This window comes from Oncorhynchus mykiss, chromosome 17 (assembly GCF_057628025.1).
Source record: "Oncorhynchus mykiss isolate SJ-2025 chromosome 17, ASM5762802v1, whole genome shotgun sequence".
Classification (NCBI taxonomy): domain Eukaryota; kingdom Metazoa; phylum Chordata; class Actinopteri; order Salmoniformes; family Salmonidae; genus Oncorhynchus; species Oncorhynchus mykiss.
The window spans coordinates 32,821,383-32,848,098 of NC_143038.1; the positions used below are offsets into that span (position 1 = coordinate 32,821,383).

At 41.9% G+C, this 26,716-nt stretch overlaps 2 protein-coding genes across 7 annotated transcripts in view; both read right to left on the reverse strand.

Moving 5' to 3' along the window:
• Positions 1–475: 475 nt before the first annotated feature.
• On the reverse strand, positions 476–12,304 carry LOC110494031 (interleukin-17 receptor C). Of its 4 annotated transcripts, none has more exons than XM_036950025.2 (15): positions 12,013–12,304; positions 11,409–11,666; positions 6,756–6,924; positions 6,460–6,569; positions 6,271–6,382; positions 6,106–6,147; positions 5,345–5,469; positions 5,178–5,234; positions 4,918–4,984; positions 4,546–4,778; positions 4,309–4,362; positions 4,058–4,109; positions 3,679–3,780; positions 3,116–3,154; positions 476–2,943 (listed from the first exon to the last, which is right to left on the reverse strand). In XM_036950025.2, the coding sequence occupies exons 2-15, from the start codon at positions 11,523–11,525 to the stop codon at positions 2,345–2,347; spliced, it is 1,878 nt and encodes a 625-aa protein (XP_036805920.2). In that variant the 5' UTR covers positions 11,526–11,666; positions 12,013–12,304; the 3' UTR covers positions 476–2,344. The 4 variants fall into 4 exon arrangements, with proteins under 4 accessions (XP_036805920.2, XP_090061373.1, XP_036805921.2 ...); XM_090205247.1 differs by having other exon boundaries at positions 6,271–6,379; positions 12,013–12,301; XM_036950026.2 differs by having other exon boundaries at positions 11,409–11,793; positions 12,013–12,301.
• Positions 12,305–13,310: 1,006 nt separating this feature from the next.
• Positions 13,311–26,716, reverse strand: part of LOC110494030 (inter-alpha-trypsin inhibitor heavy chain H3) — a 40,249-nt gene continuing 26,843 nt past the window's right edge. Inside the window, exons 14-24 of one of the 3 annotated variants that reach the window (XM_021568705.3) lie at positions 22,416–22,636; positions 21,173–21,205; positions 17,494–17,523; positions 17,319–17,369; positions 17,167–17,235; positions 16,961–17,032; positions 16,673–16,780; positions 16,344–16,518; positions 15,909–16,057; positions 14,334–14,415; positions 13,311–13,602 (exon numbers count right to left, since the gene is read on the reverse strand). In XM_021568705.3, the coding sequence (XP_021424380.2) occupies positions 13,488–13,602; positions 14,334–14,415; positions 15,909–16,057; positions 16,344–16,518; positions 16,673–16,780; positions 16,961–17,032; positions 17,167–17,235; positions 17,319–17,369; positions 17,494–17,523; positions 21,173–21,205; positions 22,416–22,636 (1,105 nt within the window). In that variant the 3' untranslated portion in view covers positions 13,311–13,487. The remainder of the gene's footprint in view (positions 13,603–14,333; positions 14,416–15,908; positions 16,058–16,343; positions 16,519–16,672; positions 16,781–16,960; positions 17,033–17,166; positions 17,236–17,318; positions 17,370–17,493; positions 17,524–21,172; positions 21,206–22,415; positions 22,637–26,716) is intronic. The other 2 variants (XM_021568706.3, XM_021568707.3) reach the window with 2 other exon arrangements.

The following is a 26,716-nucleotide window of genomic DNA, read 5'->3' on the forward strand; positions in this document are numbered from 1 at the left end:
GAAGAATGCTTTTCCAACAGTCTTGAAGGAGTTCCCACATATGCTGAGCACTTGTTGGCTACTTTTCCTTCACTCTGCAGTCCAACTCAAACCCAAACCATCTCAATTGGGTGGAGGTCGGGGGAGGTCATCTGATGCAGAACCATCACTCTCCATCTTGGTCAAATAGCCCTTTCACAGCCTGGAGGTGTGTTTTGGGTCATTGTTCTGTTGAAAAACAAATGAAAGTCCCACTAAGCGCATACCAGATGGGATGTCATATCGCTGCAGAATGCTGTGGTAGCCATGCTGGTTAGGTGTGCCTTGAATTCTAAATAAATCACTGAATGAGTAAACAGCAAAGCGCCACCACACCTCCTCCTCCATGCTTCATGGTGGGAACCACACATGCGGAGATCATCCGTTCACCTACTCTGCATCTCACAAAGACACGTCAGTTGGAGGCAAAAATTGCAACTTTGGACTCCACCGGTCTAAAGTCCATTGCTCATGTTTATTGGCCCAAGCAAGTCACTTCTTTAAATCAAATCAAATCTTATTTGTCACATGCGTCGAATACAACAGCCCTAAACAACAATGCAGTTCATTTTTAAACTAATTCTAAAATTAAATTAAAATAAAGAAAACAAAATAAGAATATAATGAAGAAAAAAAATAATATTTAAAAAAACAAAAATACCCCCAAAAATTATGCCTAAAAAAATAAGAATAAGAAAATAGAGGTTTAGTAGTGGTTTCTTTGCAGCATTTCGACCATGAATGCCTGATTCACGCAGTCTCCTCTGAACAGTTGATGTTAAGATGTGTCTGTTACTTGAACTCTCTGAAGCATTTATTTGGGCTGCAATATCTGAGGCTGGTAAGTCTAATGAATTTATACTCTGCCTCAGAGGTAACTTTTGGTCTTCCTTTCCTGTGGTGGTCCTATGAGTGACAGTTTCATCATAGTGCTTGATGGTTTTATGCGACTGCACTTGAAGAAACGTTCAAAGTTCTCGAAAGGTTCTGCATTGACTGACCTTCATGTCTTAACTGTTGTTTCTCTTTACTTATTTGAGCTGTTCTTGCCATAATATGGACTTGGTCTTTTACCAAATAGGGCTATGTTCTATATATCACCTCTACCTTGTCACAACACAACTGATTGGCTCAAACGCATTAAGAATGAAAGACATTCCACAAACAAACTTTTAACAAGGCGCACCTGTTATTTGAAATGCATTCCATGTGACTACCTCATGAAGCTGGTTGAGAGAATGCCAAGAGTGTGTAAAGCTGTCATCAAGGCAAATGGGTGGCTACGTTGAAGAATCTCAAATATAAAATATATTTTGATTTGTTTAACACTTTTTTTGGATACTACATGATTCCATATGTGTTATTTCATAGTTTTGATGTCTTCACTATTATTCTACAATATAGAACATTAAAATAAAGAAAAACCCTTTAATGAATAAGTGTGTCCAAACATTTGACTTGTACTGTATATGTATTTTTTCATAAATATTTTTTCTTTATTTATTATTTTCCCCTAACCCTACCACCCCTCCCCTAATTGGAGTAAACTAATGGACAACAATACTTAGACTTCTACGTCCAGCTTATACACATTTATATATGATATATACGATATATATATCATATATGTATATACATTTTACAGACACAGTATACTTTACATTAGTTATCTTTTGTTTGTTTTTAGTCCCATCCTTCAGCTAACCTCAACCCCTCCCATCTATCTCTGAAGACCATCCAGTTTTGATTTCTAGTTGCCATATACTGTTCTGTGTGATGACCTTTCCATTCTCATAATTTCTACAGATTGTAAACTTCGTTACAGTGTATAATGGTAGCTAAGATATGTGTGTTTGTATAAAAAGATAATGAATCTACATCAAATATTATTTTCATACTAAACAAAAGCTTAAACTGTTACTTTGTTCCCTGGTCTCCCCTAACTTATATAATAGTGTCACACATAGAAGTCCATCCTCAAGGTGTACGGAAGGTGACAGCTGTGTTGTTGTTTCATACACTCTCAATAACTCTAGCCCAATTAATAACATCACCAGATACAGTATAATCCAAGGGTTCTGCATCCAACAAGTTGCGTCCAGTGTATTGCAGTGCTAATGTAAAGTGAGTGGCCGGGGGTGTTGGGGTGATGATGTGAGCAGGCTTGGATGGTTGGGAGGAATTAGGCCTCAGGGTGACTGCTCTGCTGTAAGGGCACAGTCTCCCAGCTGTTCTCCACTCCATTGACAACATACTTATGGGGAAACCCCTTCATCAGGTATCCCACTGTCTCTCCTCAAACCCTGGAGAGCGTCCTTCAGCCCCTCTATCCACCTATACCAGCCCTGGGCCCTTTAGACCCTATGGCCAGCTGAACGAGGAGCTCCTGTCCCTGGGAGGGCAGGTGAAACAAGGGCAGCCCTTGGAACAGCTCTGGGAGACCCCTTTCACTGCTGAGGGGCTTGGCAGAATGGGCCTCAAAGTGGACCAGGAGGAAGCGCTTTCCAGCGCGCCCTTGCTGGTGGTCCACCTTGATGCAGCTCAGAGCGGCACTGAACACGTCCGCGTATGGGGAGGACAAGCCCTGGAGAAGCCTCTTATACTCCCCCTCCTCCTCCACTCCCTGGGCTATGTCCCTTCGCTGTTGGCCATGCTGGTCCCACTGTTGGCCCCAGTCCTCTGCCTTCTTCCAGGCTGCCTGCGTCAGTACCAGTAAGGCCCGGCCCCCCTGGCTGTCCAGGGGTTGCAGCTGGGAGTGCAGCCAGGGCAGGGGCCCCAGAGAGCACAACTCAGCCCGACTCCACAGGTCCACGGACACACTGAGGCCCCTGGCACGCAGAGAGGAGCCAAGCTCACATACCAGCTCTGACACAGAGTTATCCACATCCGGCGGGCTCAGCAGCACCACGTGGCCCCTTATAGGTACTACGGAGGGAAGGAAGTAAGGAAGTCAGGAAAGAAGGAAGGAAGGGAGGCGAAGGGCATGGGGGGTTAAATACATTCATTTTCCATTGTTTTGTCAAGGATTATTGCTAGATAAATATGTATCTTCTTTATTTTACATGTTGTACATTTGGATTATGAGAAACCTGCTTACGTTGATCACACTCCTTCTTGTGCCATTCCCATGCACACCCTGTTGGAGAGACAGAAATGTAATATGATATACCCTGACATGGTTCTGTAACACAGAGGCCCTTGTGTCATTTTCAGTGAGAGTTTTTTTTTGTCCTTTACAAAAAACCCTTTGACCATTGCCCCCCCCCCCAAATTCCTGACTGTAGTAAACAACACCCACCAGAAAAAAAAGTCAGTCGGAGAGAAACATGAATAGAGCTATAAAAGAGAAAACAGATTGAATAGTGCTATTGAGAGAAGTGGGAGACTGAAGAATACGCACAATGGAAAAGATATCGGATTTATTGTCTTTCTCTACATATTGATCTCCTTTAAAGTTCCCCCTTTCTCCACTATTAATAATTAATTGGCGGGAGGCAGAGAGCATATTTGTGGTGAGAATAGCTTACCCCTCACTTCACCACAGAGTAGGGCAATAACACAATACTAACACAAATGTAACACTTTTGGACTTTTTTTTGTCTCCACACACAGTGCCTTTGCTGGTGTTTAGTTGAGGGAGATCTGACCAGAATGACTCACGTTTCAGTTTGCCATGCAGGAAATAGAGACAAATTCCTGCTAGGCCTACGAGCATCAGGGTGACCAGGACAAGCAGACCCCAGCGCCAGTGCCACCATCTGGCTGAGAGGGAGAAGTACAGATATGAATTATTTCCCAATCCTCAGAATGTCTTGTTATCAGTCCCTACAGGTAGGCAAAACAGAACAATCACATTTTTGTGAACATTTGTTTTTATAAAGCACACAAGTAAATACTTGATTGATGATGAAGATTTAAACATAACTGCCTTCTTTTCACACGCATACAATCAGAGAAGTGTTCAGGAAATGGTACATGGATCAGTTTCAGTAGGGTTCATATCAACTTTGATAATTCAGCCCTCTCCTAAAATACTCACAGTCAATGGGACAGAAGGGGCCAAGCTCACTGTTCTTCCCTTTGACCTTCACCTGCAAGGATGGAGACACACACACACACACACACACACACACACACACACACACACACACACACACACACACACACACACACACACACACACACACACACACACTTACTATAAGATGAGCCCCCATCATGCTACAACAGGATTCAAGTTCAATATTAGAGTCAAGTCCCCTACAGAGTCAACCAGTAGAAGTGTCTTACCATCACACAGAGATCAAGGCCAGGTTTGACATCCTCAAACACACCTGGCATCAGCTGAAACAGAAGGGATACAATCATTCAATCAAAGGTTATCTGTTTTATCCATATATCACCAGACCATAAAAACACAAAACCAATTGATACAAATGATGAGAGCACATCCCCATGACAAAAATGACACTAAAGATGTACCAATAAAAAATGTGAGGCACCAATCAAATGCTCCAGTATACACACCCAGTGTCCCCTGTCAATTTCCCTCCATATGTCATTTGACAGATGCTGCCTAATGTCCCCCAGCTCTCTGCATCTGTCCTTGTCCAAGCCTGCATCTCTCTGGCAGGGCCACACTTCCGCCTCTACCCTACAGGGGGCAGTCAGGTTCCAGGACAGCATTGCACCGCCACTGTTCATCTGGCCCCGCACCACAGATACTGACACATTCTCCCATAGGTTCCTCTGGAACAGCTCTGGAAGAGAGCGATACAGGTATAAGATACTTTATAGCGGAGTTACAGACGCAATGGGAATCAACTCCATGACCCACATTCATGACTGTCATAGTGAAACACGTGTAAGAAGGAGGACGCTGCATGGTTAATCTCTTACCGGTGTTGTTCCTAAAAGGACAGCTCCTAGATCGACGAGACCTCTCGTCTCCTTTATCCCACCACAACTGAAACACACACAACACACACACACACACACATCAATTACACACAAAACCGGAGAACTCGAGTGAGCAACACAAAGGGGATAATGTTGTCAGTTAGACTGAGTTGGATGTGTGAGGGTGTAGTAATATCACAACTGACAAAAGTAGGCCCGATAAAGATTGATAATAACTAAGGGGGAAATAGCAACAGTACCTGGAAGCACATGCAGGGGGTGACAGATTGCAGTGGAAGGGACTTCTCTTTCCAGGTCTGTAGGACAACAGACAACATGTTATCATCGAAGAGGGAAGAGTGAAGATCTGAGAAAAAGATTGCATAGAAATAACTGAGTTGGGAGGAAAGCCAAGTACAACACGGACCCTGCACATTCCATTATGTTCATGTTGTAGGCACATTTCTAGTTGGTAGGGGCGGTCCTCTTCCTTTGCAACTTGCAGCATCACCTCACGTCTCTCCGGATCAATTAGAGTGCTGAAACTGGGGACTGACAGACACACCGGCAAATTAGAGAGCAGCAAATCCCAGCCATTTACTCTAATTCCAGAGTTGCACATGTCTAACCATGTATCTCACTTCATAAACCAGAGTCATTACGGAAAAACAGAACAAATGGTCATGAATAAAATCTATATTGGTTTGGAATTTGCATAGTCCCCTACAGATGGTTAATATAGGCTCATCTGACTATCAACAAATGTTCAACTATCCACTAGCCCTAACATTAGCCTGAACCCTAACCCTGACCCTAACTCTAGCCTGAACCATAACCCTAACCCTTTGCCGAGCCTTGACCCTACCCCTAACCCTAGGAAAGCTGTTGTATTTCAACAGGGACGCAATTGATAGTGTGTTGAACGTCTGAGCATCAATAGATCCTCTATTGGGGACTATGAATTAAAGTAAGACCAATATTTCTGCACACAGGACTCAGGAGGTGCAAGAATCATAGAATTAGAATGATTAGAATGGGATTTACACCAGATTGAATGCGATACATCCTGCTTTAACTTCCTGCTTTAGTCCTGTGGGTATACTCCTGAATAGGTACAACCATTCTAGTACTTATATTTCTATGGCAATAACATCATGGAAACAAAGGAACATAGAACATGTGACTCACCTTCACATTCCTCTACAACTCCCTGTGAGGCGGATGAACACACTAAGGACAGATAGGGACAACTGACTATCAGATGCTAATCAGTCGGAGCCTTGGAGGATCATTAGCAAACAAATATGTGTTGGCATAACCTGTTTGAACACTACGGGAATTCCAAGACCGTACCTTCATCCACTGACGGAAGCATCACAGTCGAGTGAAGGTTGCAAGCATACACAGTCACCTGACTGCTGAAGGACAGGGCATTAGACTCAAGCAGCAGTGACAGCCATGCCTGCTGGGTATACAGGAGAGCATGGAGATGAATCACAAAACATGCTCACACACTCACACGTGAATTCATATGGAACATACCTTTGATGAAGCCTGCTCATCCGGAGCAGCAGGGATCACTGTGAACTCGAGCTTTTTGCACAGAGGCATTATTAGCTGTGGCACAGTGTAACACACACTCACATACGATGCTGAAACACAGAGAGAGCCCAGTTGACCGCAGGAGTGACGACGGCATGACTTACTGACACAACGTCAGGGGTTGAGCAATAAACCATGCATTAGAAGCTAATATTGGTACACTTTCCACATTGTGTTTCACATTGTAACCACAGAGGTTGAAATGGACAAAAAGAGTGTGTAGGTTGTTCAGACACCTGTCTGGTCGTTTCTGGGCTGGATGTCAAGGCGAATGTGTAGGCAAGGTCTGCATGCCGTGTCCTGTCTGCAGCACAGCACAGGCTGCACCGCCAGCCCTTTTACATCCACAGGACATTTTTGGATCGGAATCCCAGCACATGCCTTCACTGTGCAGTTCGAGAGACCCTGGTGAGATACAAGGTAAACAGTTTATACCGTTGTACGTAAGTACTACGCCGTGTTTATCTATACAGACACAGTGATGACCACCCAACGAAAAGTATTATGCTGTAGTGTAGTAATCCATACATACAAGGTCACTAAATAACTACTGATACGTACTACAGATGTAAGATCTTAATTTAATCACTCTTTTGTTGCTGAGAATCTTCCCGCACCGCAGTAAATGCAAACTTGTAGTGCATTTGAGTTCCAAAAAGGCTTCTAAAGTTTGCAATTTCCAATTTGAAATTTCCGATTTTTTACTATTTTCTACATCGTAGAATCATAGTGAAGACATCAACACTATGAAATAACACATATGGAATCATGTAGTAATTAAAAAATTTAAATAAATCAAAATATATTTTATATTTGAAATTTATCAAAGTAGCCACTCTTTGCCTTTGACAGCTTTGCACACTCTTGGTATTCTCTCAACCAGCTTCATGAGGTAGTCACCTGGAATGCATTTCAATTAACAGGTGTGCCCTGTTAAAAGTTTATTTGTGGAAAAGCATTCCTTCTTATTGCATTTAGGCCAATCAGTTGTGTTGTGACTAGGTAGGGATGGTATACAGAAGATAGCCCTATTTGGTAAAAGTAGAGCTCAAATAAGCAAAGAGAAATGACCGTCCATCAACATTTCAGGAACTTTGAATGTTTCTTCAAGTGCAGTGGCAAAAACCAAGTGCTTTGATGAAACTGGCTCTCATGAGGACCACCACAGGAAAAGAAGACCCAGAGTTACCTCTGCTGCAGAGGATAAGTTCATATGGGTTACCAGCCAGAAATTGCAGCCCAAATCAATGCTTCAGAGAGTTCAAGTAACAGACACATCTCAACATCAACTGTTCAGAGGAGACTGTGTGAATCAGGTCTTCATGGTTGAACTGCTGCAAAGAAACAACTACTAAAGGACACTAATAAGAAGAAGAGACTTGCTTGGGCCAAGAAACACGAGCAATGGATATTAGACTGGTGGAAATTTGTCCTTTGGTCTGATGAGTCCAAATTTGAGATTTTTGGTTCCAACCGCATTCTCTTTGTGAAATGTAAAGTAGGTGAACGGATGATCCCCGCATGTATGTATTTCCCACCGTAAAGCATGGAGGAGGAGGTGTGATGGTGTGGGGGTGCTTTGCTGGTGACACTGTCTGTGATTTATTTAGAATGCAAGGCACACTTAACCAGCATGGCTACCACAGCATCCTGCAGCGATACGCCCTCCTATCTGGTTTGCGCTTGTGGGACTATCATTTGTTTTTCAACAGGACCAACACTTCCAGGCTGTGTAAGGGCTATTTAACCAAGAAGGAGAGTGATGGAGTGCTGCATCATATGAGCTGGCCTCCACAATGAAAAAGCATTCCAGTTGAAGCTGGCTGTTTGAGAGAATGCCAAGGGTGTGCAAAGCTGTCAAGGCAAAGGGTGGCTTCTTTGAAGAATCAAAAATATATTTTGATTTGTTTAACACTTTTTTGGATACTACATGATTCCATATGTGTTATTTCATAGTTTTGATGTCTTCACAATTATTCTACAATGTAGGAAATTGTAAAAGTAAAGAAAACCCCTTTAATGAGTAGGTGTGTCCATACATACATATACATATACATATACATATACATATATGTGACTACACAACTACAAACTCACCTGTTGTGGGATCAGTTTTAATCATGACTGACATTCTCTCTCTCCCTCTCTCTCTATATATATATATATAGTAAATACACTGCTCAATAAAATAAATGGAACACTTAAACAACACAATGTAACTCCAAGTCAAATACACTTCTGTGAAATCAAACTGTCCACTTAGGAAGCAACACTGATTTCACATGCTCTTGTGCAAATGCAATAGACAACAGGTGGAAATTATAGGCATTTAGCAAGACACCCCCAATAAAGGAGTGGTTCTGCAGGTGGTGACCACAGATCACTTCTCAGTTCCTATGCTTCCTGGCTGATGTTTTGGTCACTTTTGAATGCTGGCGGTGCTTTCACTCTAGTGGTAGCATGAGACGGAGTCTACAACCCACACAAGTGGCTCAGGTAGTGCAGCTCATCCAGGATGGCACATCAATGCGAGCTGTGGCAAGAAGGTTTGCTGTGTCTGTCAGCGTAGTGTCCAGAGCATGGAGGCGCTACCAGGAGACAGGCCAGTACATTAGGAGATGTGGAGGAGGCTGTAGGAGGGCAACAACCCAGCAGCAGGACCGCTACCTCCGCCTTTGTGCAAGGAGGAGCAGGAGGAGCACTGCCAGAGCCCTGCAAAATGACCTCCAGCAGGCCACAAATGTGCACGTGTCTGCTCAAACGGTCAGAAACAGGCTCCATGAGGGTGGTATGAGGGCCAGACGTCCACAGGTGGGGGTTGTGCTTACAGCCCAACACCGTGCAGGACATTTGGCATTTGCCAGAGAACACCAAGATTGGCAAATTCGCCACTGGCGCCCTGTGCTCTTCACAGATGAAAGCAGGTTCACACTGAGCAAATGTGACAGCCTGGAGACGCCGTGGAGAATGTTCTGCTGCCTGCAACATCCTCCAGCATGACCGGTTTGGCGGTAGGTCAGTCATGGTGTGGGGTGGCATTTCTTTGGGGGGCCGCACAGCCCTCCATATGCTCGCCAGAGGTAGCCTGACTGCCATTAGGTACCGAGATGAGATCCCCAGACCCCTTGTGAGACCATATGCTGGTGCGGTTGGCCCTGGGTTCCTCCTAATGCAAGACAATGCTAGACCTCATGTGGCTGGAGTGTGTCAGCAGTTCCTGCAAGAGGAAGGCATTGATGCTATGGACTGGCCCGCCCGTTCCACAGACCTGAATCCAATTGAGCACATCTGGGACATCATGTCTCGCTCCATCCACCAATGCCACTTTGCACCACAGACTGTCCAGGAGTTGGCTCCTCATGCTCCTCATCAGGAACATGCCCAGGCGTTGTAGGCAGGTCATACAGGCACGTGGAGGCCACACACACTACTGAGCCTCATTTTGACTTGTTTTAAGGACATTACATCAAAGTTGGATCAGCCTGTAGTGTGGTTTTCCACTTTAATTTTGAGTGTGACTCCAAATCCAGACCTCCATGGGTTAATACATTTGATTTCCATTGATCATTTTTGTGTGATTTTGTTGTCAGCACATTCAACTATGTAAAGAAAAAAGTATTTAATAAGAATATTTCATTCATTCAGATCTAGGATGTGTTATTTTAGTGTTCCCTTTATTTTTTTGAGCAGTGTATATATATACATATATATATATATATATATATATATATATATATATATATATATATATATATATATATATATATATATATATATATATATATATATATATATATATATATATATACACATGCATACATACACACACACACAATGCTCCTTAGTTCCCAAGGCCCTAGAGTCTAGAGCTGTGTAGGCCTACTTGTGGAAACAGGATGTTGTTGAGGTGACAGGTATCGGTGAGCCATGGATTTATAGTCTTATAGTTTTTTTCCCACCAATTTGTTTGATTTCCTTGTGTGCTGTTATGACAATACATGCAACAGTAAATATGACACGTCTTTTGACAAAGTGTGCTCTGTAGTATGTAGACCTTATTGCCAGGTTGTGATCTCATTACATAGTCATTAAATATTTGTACAATAAACAAACGATATTCAAATATTTGAATACATTAAATAAGTGACGTGCAAGTTGTTTTTCTTTCTTTTTCATTTCATGTTATTATTAAATTCAATTATTAACAGATCATGGCATACAGTACATAAAGGAAATTGAATGTGTGATGTGACAATAAACCATGATTGTTGATGTCCATCTTTCTCTCCCCTCTGCATCCTCTCTCTTTGTCCCTCTCTCTCTCTCTCTCTCTCTCTCTCTCTCTCACACACACAGGCACACACACACACACACTCCATGATTGTTGATGTCCATCTTTCTCTCCCCTCTGCATCCTCTCTCTTTGTCCCTCTCTCTCTCTCTCTCTCTCTCTCTCACACACACAGGCACACACACACACACACACACTCCATGATTGTTGATGTCCATCTTTCTCTCCCCTCTGCATCCTCTCTCTTTGTCCCTCTCTCTCTCTCTCTCTCTCTCTCACACACACACACACAGGCACACACACACACACACACACTCCATGATTGTTGATGTCCATCTTTCTCTCCCCTCTGCATCCTCTCTCTTTGTCCCTCTCTCTCTCTCTCTCTCTCTCTCTCTCTCACACACACAGGCACACACACACACACTCCATGATTGTTGATGTCCATCTTTCTCTCCCCTCTGCATCCTCTCTCTTTGTCCCTCTCTCTCTCTCTCTCTCTCTCTCTCTCTCTCTCACACACACAGGCACACACACACACACACACACTCCATGATTGATGACCTCTCTTGTTATTAGGATCGTTAGCATATATTACCTTTGAGCAGGTGACGTGTTGACTCTCATAGTCAATCATCTCCAGCTCCGATGCTAAAACCAAAAGCTGTATGGAGAGCAGGATTGCAAGCGACCACTCAAAAAACATCACTTTCATAATTGTCCTCAAATTAGCCACATCCAGGGGTTTGTACCATTTGGATCCTCAAGCACTAGTGTTTCTTTCTTCTGTTAGTATGATGTGCCAACTGCTGTCAGATGAATCCACACACAACCCCACCATTACGCCTCCGTATTTCTGGTGACACATGGAAAACAAGTTGAGCGAGTCCTATTTTCTTTCATTGCGCTTCGGTAGAAGTCTGGACTGAAACCAATGCCCTGATATCAGACTGTAGGCAATATCAAGGAATGGAGATGAATACCTGAGGGTTAGGGTTATGGTTAGAGTGCAAGGTGCTGCCTATTATAGCTACGATTAGATAAGACATTTGTGACATGCCTTGCTCAATTTCAACTGGTAGAGTGAAAATGAATGATAGCCATGGTAGAATAGCCTAACCATGTAACTTCAGATAACGTATGTGATTTTCTGTATACTATTCTGATCAGTGGTTACATGAGCGTACATGTGAAATACTTACAACATCGATATTTCATCTTCACACCCATCTGTCAGAGTTTCATTGGTTGAAAAAGCTACAAGTCTCCACAGTTAGGGAATATGGTAATTAAGTATCCAGTGAAATCCAACAGTTTTGTGGCCAGTGTGTTCTGTCATCGATATTTCATCTTCACATCCATCTGTCAGAGTTTCATTGGTTGAAAAAGCTACAACTCTCCGGCAGTTAGGGAATATGGTAATTAAGTATCCAGTGAAATCCAACAGTTTTGTTGTTAGTGTGTTCTGTCATTACTAGGTAACTGGTATATGGTAGGTTGAGTCATGTAGTGAATGTCTCAACCATGGCATGATCCCTCCCTTCTGTGTCCTTGTCCCGCCCACACACTCTCTCCCCTCTCTGTCTGTCTCTCCCCATCTCTCTCACACACACACACACACACACACACACACACACACACACACACACACACGCAGCCACAATCAAACAAAAAAAAACACAGTGACGCAAATCACAAGGTATTACATAAGTAATATCCAAGAACCCTGAACGTGTGTTATGGTAAAAGTATACCCAAAGCACTCAGGCGGATCAAAGTCTAGATCCTTGGGCTTTGTTTTTTATCAGTAAAGCATAAAGCAAATGTAAAACCTAAATAGCACATGTCTGTCTATTTACATAAGCATAGTCATGTCAAGACCCACTGAAGAGCCTTGGGACAATTAGATTGTAGATTTACTGAAAATGTCAGTGATACTAGTTTGAGTTCAATGGTTGAGTCCACGTAAATGTCAGCTTCCCTTTTCAGTCTGTTTCATTCAGCAACGTGTCCGGTAAAACAAGTTAGTCACCTCAGTTCATGTGAACTATTACAGAAATGCATTCCTGGATTGCGTAATAGATTTTTTTTCCCCTGGTAGGGATAATACACACGGATCGAAGCACGACTTACATACACACAACTCTGATAAAATGATGGTTAGTTGTATATAAATAGAGAATGTTTGATTATTTCCATGTTATGTACTTGGTGGCCCACGTGGTAACAATCACCTCCCAGAACCACCAAGTGCAAACAGCCTTTGCCTTGTAGATGGTGGTCAGAGAGTCAAACCTGAATGTAAACACAGGTACACAATAGGTGAGTGAGAGAGAGAGAGAGAGAGAGAGAGAGAGAGAGAGAGAGAGAGAGAGAGAGAGGGAGACAGAGAGAGATTGTGTGTTCATGATGGCAGTTAGAGGATCCTCTGTCAGCTTGAGTTTCGTCAGAAAGACAGCGATCATTGAAGAGGGTGGAATGCAAACACAAAAAGTCGTCAAACTGTTCCCAAAAATTATATTTATTCCACAATGAATTTGTCACAGGAGATTTGAGTTGCGTTACTAAGTGAACTCCTAGAAACCTCAGTCTTAATGGTTGTTCTTCTTAATTCTGGAACATAATTATTGTATGTTTAATGTCTATGAGTTGGCGGTGGGAGCAACTACATGGTCAGTTAGAGTTGTGTGACGGTGAAGTCAGCTAGACCCCCCAGTAGGGCAGACTGAAGAGGCATCAACCAGCATGCCACGTTGGGAGCAGAGCGAACACTGAGATCCACAGCAGAGTCCCTACAACGCACACACAATCCACAGCAAGGTTCTTAATGTAATAGCATAAGCAAACTACCAAATACGCATCCTTGATATAGATACACAGTAGTATCACAGACAACATATGAACAGTCAGATCTCTACACAGCCTGTGTCTGATAGACAGTTAAACTTACCTGCAGTGGTGTAAAGTGATGAAGTAAAAATACTTTAAAGTAGTACTTAAGTCGTTTTTGGGGGTATCTGTACTTTACTATTTATAAATGTACTATTTATATTTGACTACTTTTACTTCACTACATTCCTTAAGAAAATATTGTACTTTTTACTCCATACATTTTCCTTGACACCCAAAAGGAGTCGTTACATTTTGAATGCTTAGCAAGACAGGGAAATAGGCCAAATCACGCCACTTATCAACCGAACTTCCCTCATCATCCCTATTGCCTCTGATCTGGCGGACTCACTAAACCGACATGCTTTGTTTGTAAGTTATGTCTGAGTGTTGGAGTGTGCCCCTGGCTTTCCATAGATGAACAAAAACAAGAAAACGGTGCCATCTGGTTTTGATTAATATAAGGAATGTGGATGTATATAAGGATTTATACTTTCACTTTTGATACTTCAGTATATTTTAAACCAAATACTTTTAGACTGTTACTCAAGTAGATTTTTATTTGAGTCATTTTCTATTAAAGGTATCTTTTACTCAAGTATGACAGTTGGGTACTTTTTCCACCACTACTTACCTGGAGACATCTACTTCTTTGTCCTGTATCTTAAGTTTCATTGTTATTCCCTGGACCTCCTCATAGGCAACAGGTGGAAGAGCTGCAACACACAGTACAAATAATGTTGTTTTTTTATTTATTTACCCGTTATTTTACCAGGTAAGTTGACTGAGAACACGTTCTCATTTGCAGCAACGACCTGGGGAATAGTTACAGGGGAGAGGAGGGGGATGAATGAGCCAATTGTCAACTGGGGATTATTAGGTGACCGTGATGGTTTGAGGGCCAGATTGGGAAATTAGCCAGGACACCGGGGTTAACACCCCTACTCTTACGATAAGTGCCATGGGATCTTTAATGACCTCAGAGAGTCAGGAAACCTGTTTAACGTCCCATCCGAAAGACAGCACCCTACACAGGGCAGTGTCCCCAATCACTGCCCTGGGGCATTGGGATATTTTTAGACCAGAGGAAAGAGTGCCTCCTACTGGCCCTCCAACACCACTTCCAGCAGCATCTGGTCTCACATCCAGGAACTGACCAGGACCAACCCTGCTTAGCTTCAGAAGCAAGCCAACAGTGGTACGTAGGGTGGTATGCTGCTGGCAAGTTAGTTAGTTACGAAAGTTCAATCAGAAAGGCAGGTCTGAATGGATCCTCACTTGTCATTAATCTAGTTAACTCATAATTCACATCGCTTCCTATCTCACTCATCAGCATAGTAGGTGTTTTATATGGTAGTGTCTATAACGTCGCCTTGTCAGCATAGCGTCACGTCTCTCTTCCTCCTTTCCAATTAGCAAGCGTGCGGATTGTCATCCACCTATTAAGCTTCAACCTATAATCACGGCACACTATGGCAATTCCACCACAGCTGCTGATTAACCTATTGGCTCACTTGTGCAATAATCGCTATCATTTCTTTCAACCAATGGGCATGAAACTAGGGGAATATTTATACGTCAGCAACAGTCTTCCAATGACTTTCCACCTCCCCACCATCAACAGCATAATAACCTTAAGGCCCGTCATTGGAGCTCCTTTCCCTCAGCGGGGGGGTTCGATGCCAAGTGCTCAGCATAGGGCAACCTGTCATCAGCGTCTGGCTCTGAGGAGCATTCCTCGGAGATGAAGCCTACCCCAAACTATTCAATCAAATTCCTTATTATATTCTGTTGTAATTCAGTTACGCCTGTACTCGATTGATCTGTCACCATAAATCAAAAAGGCCATTATAAAGAGGTGGTCCTCTGTAGCTCAGGAGTTGTCCTATGTAGATTAGTAGGTGGAGCATGACCCTTGCAACGTCAGAATTATGGGTTTTGATTCCCGGGACCACCCATATGTAAAATGACTATTAGTTGCTTTGGATAAAAGCATCTGCTAAATGGTATATGTTATCATAAATTATATTATACCGTGTCACTAAGTAACATATTTTCATCTGTCAACACAAAACAAGTCATGTCAAAAATTGAAACAAATATTGTTTTCAAAAGCGTCTCATCACATATAGAAACAAAGAGAATGTGTCATGACTATTGACTAGGCCAGAAGGATATGAAGTGGAGTGACTGATAAGGTTTCACTCACCCATGATCCCGATAATATTGTCTCCTGTCGGGCGCTGCCTCAGGACGGGCCACAGGAACTTGATTCCATTCCTCCTGTAGAGCATGATGACGACCCGTGTTGATGCTATGGTGACATCCATCTCCTTGTCCCTTAGGATCAGAGACACACTGCAGGAAGAGATATATCAAGACTAAGATGTATCAATTCAATCAACAACAAAAAAACGGCACGCTATAAAGTACCCTATCTAGCTACCGTATAACATTTCCTGTCATTATGCCACTTTAGTAAAATACATTCTAGAGCTCTTTATGTCTCCACACAATACTAAATACTGAACAAGACTGAACATTGGCTCACTTCACTTGGGTTAACCAGGCTATACATAAAACACCTTGCACTGCACAAAATGACTTTTATTCGAAAGTACGTAGTTGGTATATGATTCAGCACCTGTCCGTTTCGTGGTTGATTTTCAGGCTCCAGGAGAAGTATGTTGTATTCTGCCCATCGTTGAAGGTGATGCCAGTAGTGTCTAACTCAATATGTTGATCGCTTCTGTAATGGATCACAATCTTCTGGTAGCCTGCACTGGGTGATTGTCCAAGCTGACCATTCATAGCCAAATCTGGTGAAAGACGGACACGGTTCATTCGACGATGTTTGAGGAGTGAGTGGATGATGTGGAAAGGACAATGAATAATTTAATGAAAGAATTAAATGACTATTTGTAATCAAAATCAGAATTCAAAATTATAATCAAATTCTAAAGGTCAAGTCACCATTGTTGGGGTCTATTAGGAGTCTGAGAGAGAGAGCCACAGGAATGTCATAGCACAGTGGCAGAGCCTGGCCCTCAGCGGGCAACAGGAACCTCCGGAGAGGACTCACTGAGAGAGAGAGAGAGAGAGAGAGAGAGAGGAAAATCGATAAAGGGATAGAGAGAGGGACAGACAGAGAGAATGCAGAAGGGTGCTTAAGATACTTTGTGAGAAAAAACAGCAATAACATTAGACAACATCTTAAATATACAAAAAAATACATTTTGAGGACGACAAATATTGCAGTACCAGTTGTAGTTGTAGTTCTCCTTGTAGTTTTAGTTGGGTGAGCTCGCAGAGGATCATTAAAATCCTGAAAACCTGAAAGTGTAACATGAGAGAACACTCACAGAGAGAACCCGACATACAGTCAGAACATGAACACAAAGAATCCTACACACAGATACACACACACAAAATATCAAATAATATATTTTTTTATGTGGAAGAATTACCCATGGCAAAGTCAGGAAATGACTGCTGGACAGCATGACCAACATCATAATCAGTACGACTCATCAAGCCTATGACAAAAACACAAAATGAGCACATGTAAGCTGATGTTCAACAAGTTCAGCTGTGATAGAGGGGAAAGGTAGTCACTTGCCACCACTTGACATGATTCCTCTTCCTCCCCCTCCCCTTTTGTTGGCATTTCCTGTAAAGCAGGGACAGTTGTAAAACTCATCACCGAATTTTGGGAATTGGTCAGAATTCAACCATTGCGGAAATTGTTTTCTTCTGCACTACACTTTAACAGCAGTTGAAATTGAATCACTTGCCTCTTAGTCCTTGTTCTGGGAGAGCACCAGCTAGGGAATGACAGGAGGAAAGTTGATTGAGTTAATAGTGCTGGGGGAATCCACTGATATAGCATCTCTTTATTGTTGTTGTCATTCCTTTTGATTTGACGGTTTTCCATCCTTTTTTCTCTCCTCACCTCTATCATTTTTGTTTTGTTTGTGAAGTGTATTGTGACGAAATTGTTTGTAAAATTAAACTATGTATTAATGACCATTTAATTTAATTAAATCATTTCATATATACAGTTGAAGTCGGAAGTTTACATACACTTAGGTTGGAGTCATTAAAACTCGTTTTTCAACCCCTCTGCCACGACTCCCACCGAAGGTGTCTCCCCTGCCTGTTCGGGCGGTGCTCGGCGGTCGTCGTCACCGGCCTACTAGTCGCCACCGATCCCTTTTTCCTTTTCTGTTCGTTTGGTCACATTAGTTGCACCTGTACCTTATTGTGTTTAATGATTTTTGTCTATTTAAGCCTGTTAGGCCTGCCTAGGTTTGTGCGGGATTGTTATACTGTTAGGTTGTGGATGCTCGCTTGTATTTTATTTTTCCGGACATTTTGGGTCCTGTGTATGGGCCGGTCAGTTGATGCGCCTTGTGTTTTTGGCGTGACCATTTTTTCCGGTAAGAAAATATACATTTATTCGAACCCTCTGCTATCTGCGCCTGACTCCAAACCCACTGTTCTTAAAGGACTCTGACACACTCCTGTAACGACTTCTGCCGAAGGCGATGCCTCTCCTTGTTTGGGCGGTGCTCGGCGGTCGACGTCACCAGTCTTCTAGCCATCATTGATCCATTTTTCATTTTCCATTGGTTTTGTCTTGTCTTCTACACAACTGGTTTCATTCCCATCCATTACCTGTTGTGTATTTAACCCTCTGTTTCCCCTCATGTCTTTGTTAGAGATTGTTTGTTGTTCAGTATTCGTGTTGTTTGTATTGGTGCGCAACGGGTCCTCGTACCCACTTTATTTTATTGTATTCATGGTTTTGGAGTTATGTTTTTTTTAAGTTATTAAACTACTCCATTCCACCAAGTCTGATTCTCCTGCGCCTGACTTCCCTGCCACCTATACACACGACTCTGACAACTCCACACATTTCTTGTTAACAAACTATAGTCATTTTTCCAACAATTGTTTACAGGCAGATTATTTCACTTATAATTCACTGTACCACAATTCCAGTGGGTCAGAAGTTTACATACACTAAGTTGACTGTGCCTTTAAACAGCTTGGAAAATTTCAGAAAACTACGCCATGGCTTTAGAAGCTTTCGATAGGCTTATTGACATCATTTGAGTCAATTGGAGGTGTACCTGTGGATGTATTTCAAGAACTACCTTCAAAGTCAGTGCCTCATTGCTTGACATCATGGGAAAATCAAAAGAAATCAGCCAAGACCTCAGAAAAAAATTGCAGACGTCCACAAGTCTGGTTCATCCTTGGGAGCAATTTCCAAATACCTGAAGGTACCACGTTCATCTGTACAAACAATAGTACGCAAGTATAAACACCATGGGACCGCGCAGCCGTCATACCGCTCAGGAAGGAGATGCATTCTGTCTCCTAGAGATAAACCTACTTTGGTGTGAAAAGTGCAAATCCATCCCAGAACAACAGCAAAGGACCTTGTGAATATGCTGGAGGAAACATCTACAAACGTATCTATATCCACAGTAAAACGAGTCCTATATTGACAAAACCTGAAAGGCCGCTCAGCAAGGAAGAAGTCACTGCTCCAAAACCGCCATAAACCGCCACATCATGTTGTGGGGGTGCTTTGCTGCAGGAGGGACTAGTGCACTTCACAAAATAGATGGCATCATGAGGTAGGAAAATTATGTGGATATATTGAAGCAACATCTCAAGACACCAGTCAGGAAGTTAAAACTTGGTCGCAAATGGGTCTTCCAAATGGACAACAAAGTCAAGGTATTGGAGTGGCCAAGCCCTGACCTCAATCCTATAGAAAATTTGCTGCCAAAACTGAAAATGCGTGTGTGAGCAAGGAGGCCTACAAACCTGACTCAGTTACACCAGCTCTGTCAGGAGGAATGGGCCAAAATTCACCCAACGTGTTTTGGGAAGCTTGTGGAAGGCTACTCGAAACGTTTGACCCAAGTTAAACAATTTAAAGACAATGCTACCAAATACTAATTGAGTGTATGTAAACTTCTGACCAATTGGGAATGTGATGAAATAAATAAAAGCTGAAATAATTCATTCTCTCTACTATTATTCTGACATTTCACGTTCTAAAATAAAGTGGTGATCCTAACTGACCTAAGAGAGGGAATTTTTACCATGATTAAATGTCATGAATTGTGAAAAACCGAGTTTAAATGTATTTGGATAAGGTGTGTAAACTTCCGTCTTCATCTGTACTATTTTTAACCTGATCCCACTGATCTTGATGCTATTTATTCAGGTTTTAGTGTTTGTATATGTTCACATACAGTCATGGACAGTTTATTAGGGAACACTCATCTACTATTGGGTCAGACCCACCTTTGCCTCCATAACAGCTTGAAATATTTGGGGCATTGATTCTACAAGGTGTCTGAAACATTCAATGTTCAATTGGTATCAAGGGACCTAGCGTGTGACAGGAAAACATTCCCCACACCACCGCCTCTAGGCTGTACAGTTTACACCAGGCAGGATGGGGCCATTGACTCATGCTGCTTATGCCAAATCCTGACTCTGCCATCATTGTGATGCAACAGCATTCGTCGACTGTCCAGTGTTGGTGACCGTGTGCCCACTGGATCCACTTCTTGTTTTTAGCTGTAGGAGTGGAACCCGGTGTGGTCGTCTGCTGCAATAGCAAATCCGTGACAAGGATTGATGAGTTGTGCATTCCGAGATGCCGTTCTGCACCCCACTGTTGTACTTCACCATTATTTCCTGTTTGTGGCCCACGTGTTGCCATTCTTGCCATTCTCCTTTGACCTTTCTGGTCACTCTCCATATACCTTTCTCATCGACTAACTGTTTTTGCCCACAGGACTGCTGCTGACTGGATGTTTTTTGTTTGTCACACCATTCTCGGTAAACTCTGGACACTGCCGTGCGCGAAAAGCCCAGGAAGGCAATGTTTCTGAGATTCTGGATCCGGCATACCTGACACCGGTGGTCATACCGTGCTCAAAGTCTCTTAGGTCACTCGTTTTGCCCATCCTAACATTCAATTGAACAGTAACTGAATGCCTTGATGCCTGTCTGCCTGCTTTATATAGCAAGCCACGGCCACGAGACTCACTGTCTGTAGGAGCGATCCATTTTCGTGAACGGGGTTGTTACCTAATAAACTGGCCGGTGAGTGTATATTTTTACTGTAGTTATTTTCTTTACATTCTGTCCAACTACAAACACACATACTGCACAGACAAACATGTATTTCACCAAAACATCTGAGGAAAAAATAGAGTCAAGTAACCGGAGAATAGATGAGAGGATGAGAGTGAAAGAGAGAGAGGGATAAAAATAGAGAGAACATTTTTTAGTAGAGTCAGTAGTGACTTCTGAATTTAACCTAGACAAGGGCCAGGATTCAATCCAATCGCTCTTCAAGTTCGCTTTATCGCAGTTTTGAATTTAATCCTGGCCAAAATAGAAGATTGAGTAAAATTAGGGGTAAGGTATTTGTCTTACCAGGAATGTTTCGGGCTGACAATGCAGGCGATCCTGGTAAACATAACATATATTTAATGTTCATATACAGTTTATAATGTAAAGTTTATACTGTAGATTGACAGCCTTTGGTCTTTTATTTACGCCATTGACTCACACCATACATTAAAACTTCTTAGGCCTGAGATCCCGGTAACGGGATCGATACGACAACAGCCAGTGAAAGTGCTGGGCGCCAATTCAAAACAACAGAAATCCCATAATTAAAATTCCTCAAACATACAAGTATTTCAAACCATTTTAAAGATACACTTCTTGTTAACTTTTTAGGGATAGGGGGCAGCATTTTCACTTTGGATGAATTGCGTGCCCATAGTAAACTGCCTCCTACTCTGTCCCAGATGCTAATATATGCATATTATTATTACTATTGGATAGAAAACACTCTGAAGTTTCTAAAACTGTTTGAATCATGTCTGTGAGTATAACAGACCACTTACCTTTGATGATCTTCATCAGAATGCACTCTTAGGAATCCCAGTTCCACAATAAATGTTTGTTTTGTTCGATAATGTCCATAATTTATGTCCAAATAGCTCCTTTGGTAAACAAATCCAAACTCACGAAGCGCGTTCACTAGGAGCAGACAAAAAGTCAAAAAGTTCCGTTACAGTCCGTAGAAACATGTCAAACGTAGTATAGAATCAATCTTTAGGATGTTTTTAACATAAATCTTCAATAATGTTCCAACCGGAGAATTCCTTTGTCTTCAGAAATGCAATGGAACTCAAGCCAACTCTCACATGAACGAGCGTCACGAGCTCAAGGCATTTTGGCAGACCTCTGACTCATTCCCCGCAACATGACCAATATCCCACTGTATCTTCAATAGGGAATGAGTTGAAAAACGGACCAACTTCAGATTTCCCACTTCCTGGTTGGATTTTTTTCTCGGGTTTTGCCTGCCCTATGAGTTCTGTTATACTCACAGACATCATTCAAACAGTTTTAGAAACTTCAGAGTGTGTTCTATCCAAATATGCTAATAATATGCATATATTAGCAACTGGGACTGAGTAGCAGGCATTTTACTCTGGGCACCTTATTCATCCAAACTACTCAATACTGCCCCCAGCCATAAGAAGTTAATTGCCACACTGTGTGTGCCTGTGGGGGGTGGTGTGTGCGTGTGTGTGTGTGTGTGTGTGTGTGTGTGTGTGTGTGTGTGTGTGTGTGTGGTGATGATGATGGTAGTTTTGCTCACCGTAGACTTGGTGGTTCAAGAAATGTAATGATGACCCGTAGTCGACTTGACTAGATTGTATCCGTTTCTTCCCCTCCTTGGGCTTGTGGGCCACCTGTGAGTCCTCTCCCTGGGGCTTGGTGACCACCATTGAGGTGAAAGGAGTCACAAAGCCGTACTTCAGACAAAGATCCAGGGCCTCCTTCTTCACCTTCTCCTTTGCCGTCCCGCTCAACTGCACCCTGAAACAAACACACACAAACACAGGTATAATAACTGTATTTGCATTAAAAAAATTACAAAATACGATTTTCAAAAAATGTAAATAGATAATCCATTACCGAATGAAACTCTTGTTAATTTGGTGATAGTCTATGTTCTATGAGTTGGGTAAAACATGTATTTTCACCGTGATTTAACATCTAAGATAAGTGGACCGTCAGTGAATTCAGGAAATTGCATTGTGCCACGTTCTCACAATAAGGTTCTTGTCAATGGAGTAATACACATTTCATAATGGTTTTTAAAACATTACCTCTACTCCTGATTGCCATATCAGCCAATATATGGTATGGGCATACTTGTCTAGAACACATACATCCTTTTATATCATCATGACAAGGTATGTATTTTGCTAAGATGTGGTCAAACTAAACAGTGGACCAAATATTCAACTCAGTTTTTCTTTCGACGTCCATCACGCAACGCAATTTTCTATTCTCCTCCCTTGCCCTGTGTGTGTGTGTGTGTGTGTGTGTGTGTGTGTGTGTGTGTGTGTGTGTGTGTGTGTGCGTGCATGCGTGCGTGCGTGTATTGGATGATGGTAAATTAACCAACGAATTTGAATACAATTTTACATTTTCATGAATTTGATCATATCGGGAGAGGACATTCAGAAAAAGTACGGGACTTGAACCTACAAAACTTAATGCACTCTATCTGTAACAGATTCTAGTTATGGTAACAGAAGACTGTATTGAGATCGGGCTTTTCTTCAGTGAGAAAATATGCAGAATGTAGGCCCAGTTCCATCTCACTCCATATTCTCCCACTGGGCTTCATCGCCTCACCGTATTTGGATGCTTCAGATTTATACATCCGGTGAAACATCTGGCACCTTGTACTATCTTTGGTATTATTGTGTGTACATTAGCTACACTAGCTAGCTAGAAAGCATGCGCAGAGAGAAAGAGAGAGAGCATTGCATCGTGGGTTTTGTAGTCGACTTGAGCTGCATCAGATTTCCACAACGATTTTCACGTTGCTCTTAATAACCTTATTAAAATGACAAAATGAAACATTTGTTCACAAACAATATTGTTATCATATATTTGTGTTATTTAACACTGTAAAGCATAGGAATGAATGGTTTGGGTGTAATGAACTCTGAATGTTTACGTTTGTGCTTTTCTAATAACCAATTTCTGTGTTCATGTAAGTGACTGATTGGACGTGCCTGGGAGAATTCCTCACTGTAGTATCTGCAATTTGGCAGTACGCCCAGACCCTTGTTTTGAGAACTATATCTCAGTTTCAAGGTCTCAGCTGGGAGAGAAGAAAGCCTCATGAGGTATTGGTCTGTCACATGCATGAACCAGTATTGGTCGGTCACATGAATGAAGCAAATGTTAATGATGACTTAATTATGAATAATGAATAAGCTAAAACATGTCATTATTACTTTCTGTGTACGTACATAAGAGAACTAATGAGACTTCTCTGTTGGAGCTCCTGATCGACATGTGTACATGGTGCATTGGAGTTGGTTAGAACCTCTCCAGCGCGTTGAGAATAAATGAAGATTCATTTAAAATTGACTTTGAGTGTCCCCGTGTAGAATTTCCACGACAGGTGTATTATTCCTTTAAATTTAATTGAAAGAAATATAATCTCTATTATTCTCTGAATAATGTCCAGTGATTAATGTATGAATCTGAAACATATTGATTGATTTACTTTTACTATCTTCATTTTTGGCCAAAATAACAAGCGTTTTGGTAGTGACATCATCGTTTCGGTTGTGACCTGGTGCACCTACAGTGCCTTCGGAAAGTATTCAGATCCCTTGACTTTTTCCACATTTTGTTACGTTACAGCCTTATTCTAAAATGGATTAAATAAAAAAAATACTCAGCAATCTATACACAGTATCCCATAATGACAAAGCGAAAACAGAAATGTTTGCAAAAAAATTAAATATGTATATACATATATATCTTATTTACATCCAGTTGAAATCGTAAGTTTCTTGTTAACAAACTATAGTTTTGGCAAGTCGGTTAGGACATCTACTTTGTGCATGACGCAAGTAATTTTTCCAACAATTGTTTACAGACAGATTATTTCACTTAGAATTCACTGTATCACAATTCCAGTGGGTCAGAAGATTACATACACTAAGTTGACGATGCCTTTAAACAGCTTGGAAAATTCCAGAAAAATATGTCATGGATTTAGAAGCTTCTGATAGGCTAATTGACATCATTTGAGTCAATTGGAGGTGTACCTGTGGATGTATTCCAAGGCCTACCTTCAACCTCATTGACTCATTGGGAAAATCAAAAGAAATCAGCCAAGACCTCAGAAAAATAATTGTAGACCTCCACAAGTCTGGTTCATCCTTGGGAGCAATTTCCAAATGCCTGATGGTATCACATTCATCTGTATCAACAATAGCATGCAAGTATAAACACCATCATACCGCTCAGGAAGGAGACACGTTCTGTCTCCTAGATATGAACAAACTTTGGTGCGAAAAGTGCAAATCAATCCCAGAACAACAGCAAAGGACCTTGTGAAGATGCTGGAGGAAACAGCTAAAAAAGTATCTATATCCACAATAAAACTAGTCTTATATCGACAAAACCTGAAAGGCCGCTCAGCAAGGAAGAAGCCACTGCTCCAAAACCTCCATAATAAAGCCAGACTACGGTTTGCAACTGCACATGGGGACAAAGATCGTACTTTTTGGAGAAATGTCCTCTGGTCTGATGAAACAAAAATAGAACTGTTTGGCCATAATGACCATCGTTATGTTTGGAGGAAAACGGGGGAGGCTTGCAAGCCGAAGAACACCATCCAAACCATGAAGCATGGGGGTGGCATCATCATGTTGTGGGAATGCTTTGCTGCAGGAGGGACTGGTGCACTTCACAAAATAGATGGCATCATGAGGCAGGACAATTATGTGGATATATTGAAGCAACATCTCAAGACATCAGTCAGGAAGTTAAAGCTTGGTCGCAAATGGGTCTTCCAAATGGACATTGACCCCAAGCATACTTCCAAATTTGTGGCAAAATGGCTTAAGGACAACAACGTCAAGGTATTGGAGTGGCCATCACAAAGCCCTGACCTCAATCCTATAGAAAATTTGTGGGCAGAACTGAAAAAGCGTGTGAGAGGAAGGAGGCCTACAAACCTGACTGAGTTACACCAGCTCTGTCAGGAGGAATGGGCCAAAATTCACCCAATGTATTGCGGGAAGCTTGTGGAAGGCTACCTGAAACATTTGACCCAAGTTAAACAATATAAAGGTAATGCTACCAAATACTCATTGAGTGTATGTAAACTTCTGACCCACTGGGAATGTGATGAAAGAAATAAAAGCTGAAATAATTCATTCTCTCTACTATTATTCTGACATTTCACAATCTTAAAATAAAGTGGTAATCCTAACTGACCTAAAACAGGGGATTTTTACTAGGATTAAATGTCAAGAATTGTGAAGTCTGAGTTTAATTGTATTTGTCTAAGGTACTGTATATGTAAACTTCCGACTTCAACTGTAAGTATTCAGACCTTTTAGTATGAGACTCAAAATGGAGCTCAGGTGCATCCTGTTTCAATTGATCATCCTTGAGATGTTTCTACAACTTGACTGGAGTCCACCTGTGGTAAATTCAATATTGGACATGATTTGGAAAGGCACACACCTGTCTATATAAGGTCCCACAGTTGATGTGGGTGCATGTCAACTTGATTGGAGTCCACCTGTGGTAAATTCAATTGATTGGACATCATTTGGTAAGGAAGAAGTTTGGAACCATCAAGGTGGATTGGCCAGACGGAAGCCACTCCTCAGTAAAAGGCAAACAACAGTCCTCTTGGAGTTTGCCAAAAGGCACCTAAAGGACTCTCAGACCATGAGAAACAAGATTCACTGGTCTGATGAAACCAAAGCGGGTCGCGGATCTGTTAATGGTGGGTCGCGACCTGTCAGAGTAAATTGATACGGTCTGTTCAGGGCACTCTCTGCGTAGTAGCAGTGTTTCTGCTCAGTTTGGCAGCTGTGTGAGTGGGTGGAAAAAATATTTTTTCTG

Bases quoted from the DNA above. Each gene is read 5' to 3' on its own strand.
- LOC110494031 (XM_036950025.2), bottom strand. From the start codon at position 11,525: ATGAAAGTGATGTTTTTTGAGTGGTCGCTTGCAATCCTGCTCTCCATA. The intron at 4,779-4,917 runs GTAAGAGATTAA...GCTCTCTTCCAG, and splicing joins TCCTTTTAGGAACAACACCG to AGCTGTTCCAGAGGAACCTA. The intron at 3,781-4,057 runs GTGAGTATTTTA...TCTCCCTCTCAG, and splicing joins CCCCTTCTGTCCCATTGACT to CCAGATGGTGGCACTGGCGC.